This window comes from Pollicipes pollicipes, unplaced genomic scaffold (assembly GCF_011947565.3).
Source record: "Pollicipes pollicipes isolate AB1234 unplaced genomic scaffold, Ppol_2.1 Scaffold_4002;HRSCAF=4701_pilon_pilon_pilon, whole genome shotgun sequence".
Lineage (NCBI taxonomy): Eukaryota > Metazoa > Arthropoda > Thecostraca > Pollicipedomorpha > Pollicipedidae > Pollicipes > Pollicipes pollicipes.
Genome location: NW_023596420.1, coordinates 28,369,582 through 28,375,296, shown reverse-complemented (window position 1 = coordinate 28,375,296; position 5,715 = coordinate 28,369,582). Strand labels below are relative to the sequence as shown.

Sequence of the window (5,715 nt, the reverse complement as noted above, 5' to 3'; positions counted from 1 at the left end):
TCTGCCTTCATTCATTACGGCATGCTAATGGCAAGGTCACATCAGGTCTCATCGGTCTGATTACGGACAGCTCCCGTCTGGCTGATGTCATTGGATGATTACTTCTCTGATGGGATGGAATGTTGTAGTTTGCGGTCACTGCCGAAGACACGTTCGCAGCACAAATAGTTGCATTGAAGAGATAGTCCGCAGGCTGGTAACGACCTAAATACTAACAAAAACAATTGATTTCCATGTCGGATGCGAAATGAAACACGGACACCCAGGGCGACATGATTCATGCTACGCAAGTTAGCATCACTACTGTAGTTGCCGTACGCAAATAAAGCAGTCACACTACACACAACACAGTGAAAATGTAGAATTTGTGCCCGCAATGCAAAACGGAATCAAGACTATTAGATATGTTTTGTGTAGGGCAGATCACGAGTGACAGGTTCCCATGACACTCGAATTTGAAGCCAGCTTGCAGATCAGCCTTGTTTTGCGCGAAGTCGGTGACGAACATAAAAATGTAGCAGAACGAGCATCGCGTGAAGGCTCACAGTGAGACGAGTCCTTTCGTGGGGAACGGCCGATGTGTCCGGCGGTCTGTTCTACACAGCTCCAATAGCAAGAGACATCACACCACCACCCTCTGGTATGTGTTTGACCGACAGATGACTTGGCGTGTGAATCTGCGCTCGCTGCCGCACGCTCGCCCTCGCGCGAGCGTGCGGCAGCGATATATAATAATAATATATGCATAATAATATATACATAATAATACATAATGCAAAATATATATACATAATTCAGAACCAAGAGGACTTCATGATGCATATTTGGAGGTTGATGCGTGCTTCAGTTTGAGGCTGGTTTAAAATGATATTAATTTCAAGCTGAAATTTATTACGACTTCGGCCAAAGTGACATACATTTGAGAACGTATTCAAAATGAGAAATGTGACATGCGCCTTTTCTCCATGGGGCGGCAATCTTCGGCATAGCTCTCATGACACTGCATTTGGTTTCAAGTCTCAGTTCAAAGTGAACGGTAACGACAGTTGAGAATGCTATTGTTCCATTGCGCCGACAGATCATGCGCTGAGCATTGTACAGCGTTGCCGTAGGTATGTAACCGTGAACCGAAACCAGCGTGTACATGCCGCAAACATGCATCTGATCGGCGGCCCCTGCGGCCCCTGATGTTGCTTGAACCTACGCTGGAGGCGGACTTTACGTGTTCTCAGTTCCTGACCTTCCGTGGACCTAAGCTGAGACAGACAGAGCTTTCCGTTCCACAAAGGACAGGCCCGATGATATGCGGTCAAATCCTGGAACATCCAGCTTTGTCAGGGAGCAAAAGTCAAGAGGATCAACCATATTACGTGCCTCGCGAAATAAGTTGTTCGAAAAAAGGCAGTGATTCTGTGACGCAGCGATGCTTTAATGCAGCAGCCGTCGTCCATTGGCGCAATGACTTGGCACTTCGCCATGGCTTAAGCCTTTGACATGTGGCACGATGTGGCTCCGTTTCACTGGAGCGTCCGTCCCTGCTTCAGAGTCAACCGAATGAAACGTGTATGTAAGATGAATGATGTATTTTTCGATAATCTTGCTTCACATTCACAAGCAAATTTGTAACGTTCGCAATGATACACACAAAAACAAAACATTGAAAAGCGTACACATCCGTACGACACATGCACACAAAGGAGCAAATGCCGTGAACGAAGAGCAGAGTCCTTCCTCGCAGCGACTCTGTCAACTTCGGATGTCTAGTTCTACTGTATGCGAATGGCCCGCCCGAAAGGACTTCATCCCATCCGCCGGCGTGGGGGCCGCGCCGGGCGGCCGGGGGTGAAATCAAGGCGTGGCCGATGGTGACCATGTTGCACCCGAGGGGACTTGAACCCGGTCGCGCGCGGCCGCCCGCGCGGCGGCCGGCGCGCAGCGGCGAGGGGTGGAAGTCAAGGTGCATCTGCCTGCTGCCCAGCTCAGTCGCGGTGACGAGGAGCGCGCAGGTGGCCCGTGAAGGCGTGCAACGGCGCCGGCTCGGCGCGTCGCGATGGATGGGAGACCCGTGTCGCTGACGACAGGGCCTTAACCGGCGCGCGGCGGGGCCGGCGGGGTTAAGACCAAGGTTTCCCAGGAGGCCGTGACACCCGCTGCCCGCGGGCAGGACCTTAACTCGTGCCGTGTGGCGCGGAGTTAAGGTCAAGGTGTCTGGGCCGGCGTGAGGGCTGGCGTCCGATCCGAGACGCCATCTCGGCCAGGTCATCTGTTGCCGGAGGCCACGGCGGCTCTCAGACGGACTCCTCGCCTGAGCTCGAGGCGCTCTGGTGCCAGGTGTGATCGTCTTCACACACCTTACGCACCACGTGGATGAAGAAGGCCGGGTCGTCGATCTCGCCCAGAGGCTTGAAGTCGCCCAGGGTCTCTATACTTGCCTGCCCTTGGAACGCCTCGTCGAGCAGGCCGCGGAAGTCGGCCATACGGTGCGGGTAGTAGCTCAGCGTGAACTCACTGCGGACGGGAGCGTACGTCAGCGTGCTGGCTCTGCCTTCATCCTTCATCCGGCGATTGGGTGCTTGGATAGGCCTTGCAAATAATTTGAAAATGCTCAACAGGAAATATCCTTTTGCTCCTTATGCGTTGTCAATGCTCTAACGACGTAACACACCGCAACAGTCCACCAAAACACACTATTAACATTCCTGCGTGTCTTTCTTTTACTCAGCGATGGAACTGTTCCGACCTATGATTGCCCGGCTCCCAAGGGGACCAGCTCAAACTCACTTGTCGCGCGGGTCATCCGATATTGAAGTCTTGCGCGCCTTGTTGTCCAGTACGTCAGTGGTCGTCTCGTCTGGGTTTCCCATGACGTAGTCCAGCACGATCTTGGTGGGAGTGCCGTTCTGATAGATCACGGACGTCTTGATATCCGAGACGAACTTGCTCTGGAGCAGAGGACATAAACACATGAGGGCGTAACATCATGGATATGGGGCGGGTTTGCTATGACCCGACATTCCGGAGGTGACGTCACGGCCAGATACGGGGCGTATGGCGAGCTACGTCACGTGATATCTCTGGGATTGTTTACATGAAAAAGGCTTACCGCTATGCACAAGTAAGTGAAGGAAGATAATGAAGTAAACGGTTGGTTTTGAATCAGCTTAAATTTGGCGTTGCAGCGTTGGGGACGCACATGATAATGATGCAGCATATACAAGCATTTATACCGTACGCAGACGCACGCGTGCAGTGAACGACATGCTCTTGAGTCAGGCTGCCCAGCCGAGTGAGCTTTGATGTCAGTACGACCACCCGACACCGAAGCTGCATGACATGTCCTGGGGCCAGGCTGCTCAGCCGAGTGAGCTTTGATATCAGCACGGGCACCGGACACCGAAGCTGCATGTTCCGAAACATCCGTTTGGTGCAAGCAGCATCCTTTGCAGCATCGTTTCAATGGCAAGATAGTGAGACACCAGTAGACCCCTGAAGCACAGCTTGGCTTTGGTTGAGCCGCGCAGTTGTAATATATGCTGAGCTACGTGACACTATTGTTAGGCATGCCTGCTGGGCTTCCTCACGTTGTAGTAGATGTTTCGCGAAGGCGCACGTCCGTTGTCCAAAATAAAGTCGTAGTTCCTGTGGTCGATTAGAAGAATTCCACCGGGCTTCACAAGGCTGGCAAAGTTCCGCAGAGCGATCCTGAGAAACGAGAAAAACGAATGTCGCGATGAACTCCCGTGGGCTACATAGCGTCTGAGGATGGATCTTCACTCCAGCGAGAGGGACGAAGGAGTCGGAAAACACAACGGCTATTAACAGTGAGGCGAAGCGCGAAGCAAGACAGGCCACCTAGACGCACATTTACATCGCGAGTCGCCAACCACGTGCTCTGAATGAGGTGCTATTCCGGAATACATCGTCCCAAAAATAATTATTTCACGTTTTCGCTCGGACTTCATGGCTCTTAACGGTGCGGTCAATTTCGATATCACACTTTGCAAAGCCACGCCGCAAGAGGCAGTTGACGTGGTGTTCGGCCACCGAGCAGTGGCTGTTCAACATGTGACCAGTGTTTGTTCAGTAACTGACCGGTGACTGTTCAACATGTGGCCGTGTTTGTTCAGTAACTGACCGGTGACTGTCCTGGTTGCCCGTGAGGTCCGGCAGATGTGCGAACGAGTTTCCGAGGCAGATGACGGCGTCGTACTGCCGTCCCGTGTCCAGGTCACGCGGCAGGGTCAGCCAGTTGGCCTCGAAGATCTCTGCCGTGTCATGTCACCCACGTCATCGTACTGCCTCACGGCGCACTCGCGCACAGTTCGGACAAGCTTGCGGGCTGGCGGTGGAGCTATTAAGTCCCGGACATAAGGTCGTGCCACGAAAGTTTGAACACATGCGTGTCTTGCCGCTGATCTGCCCATCAGTTTTAGCATGATCCATGACGTCATTAATACCAGCTAGCAAACCAATCAAAAGGTAGCCTTCAAAAGTCCAAGTACCAGTCGACATCGTTCAGCCCGAGACATCGGTACGGCCGTCGTTGGCAAGCCCCGTGAGCCCCGGAGGAGCACTCACCCCAGCTGTCGAAGGCGGCCTCCTTGCGGCGGTTCCAGCGCGTCTGCCAGGCGGTCTTCAGCATCTTGTCCGAGAAGTCGCACGATGTCATCTGGTAGCCCTCTTCGATCAGCATCACCGAGTCCACGCTGTGGGTAAGGCGACTGTCAATGCGAAGAATAGCAGTGCTGCGGTGGAATCCACTGGGAAGTGAAATGGTTCGTTTATGATGCAATTTACGAGTACCCAACTGGGGTTCTGAATCCCCTGTGGTCTGCCTGAAACAGGTCAAAAGATGACGACCAATAACGGCCAATGGCAACGTTATTTTACTGACATCACCAGAAGTACCATACACACCAGGAATGAGATAAGCGGCCTCTTTAGTCATTCCATCCAAGGTTATGACTGCATGATAATATCATCTTAATTCCTAAGATTTCAGTTCGCAGACTTCCAATGTCGCATGCGAGTGGGTCAAGACGTTATAAATCAATATTACAAGACGTTTTTCACAGGCGATTCTCCTCACATCCTTCCAATTCCGTGGGTTCAGTTTGGGCTAAGACCCCGGTTCTGACCCGGGCCCCTGTGTCTGAGCCTGGTACTGACCCGGTGCCGCAGGCCACGTCCAGCACGCTGTGACAGTCGTGGGTGGTCAGCTCTCGCTTCAGGAAGTCCTTGTAATGCTTGGTGCGCTCGGTCTGGTCGCCGATGTAGAGGCCCCAGAGGCGAGCCGCCTTGCCGTCCGAGTACTGGTCCAGCTCGAGCACCATGCTGAAGCTTGAAGAGGTGGCCTGTGATGCACTACACCGGGAGTATGCCTGCCGTCTGTTGGCGTTGGCCGGCCGGCGGGCTTATTTAAGGCGAGGGAAGCGACTGAGGGCCGGACTCCCGTCAGCCAATCACGAGCAAGGTTACAGGCGATTGTTTATGTCAAGGGTTCGGCCGGTCTCTGCGCAGCTGCGCCCGTCGTTAGTCTAAGCAAATCTCACTGGATTATCCGGGCTCAGCCAGTTCGATCCGGCTAAGGCCAGTTATACCGCCATTCCTTTACGGGCAGGCCGAGCTGGAAAGGCAAGCGAAAGCTGCGAATGTGCGCCATAGAAACGAAACAATTTATTTTAAAAAATGAAAAATTGCGGTGCCTGGGAGTAA

General features: G+C 53.1%; 1 protein-coding gene across 1 annotated transcript; it reads right to left on the bottom strand.

The window, feature by feature from the left end:
* Positions 1 to 1,946: 1,946 nt before the first annotated feature.
* On the bottom strand, positions 1,947 to 5,378 carry LOC119093211 (glycine N-methyltransferase). The gene is made up of 6 exons (XM_037216124.1): positions 5,170 to 5,378; positions 4,579 to 4,706; positions 4,136 to 4,265; positions 3,582 to 3,702; positions 2,782 to 2,942; positions 1,947 to 2,508 (listed from the first exon to the last, which is right to left on the bottom strand). Exons 1-6 carry the CDS (start codon positions 5,331 to 5,333, stop codon positions 2,289 to 2,291), a joined length of 924 nt encoding a protein of 307 aa, XP_037072019.1. The 5' UTR covers positions 5,334 to 5,378; the 3' UTR covers positions 1,947 to 2,288.
* Positions 5,379 to 5,715: the final 337 nt, after the last annotated feature.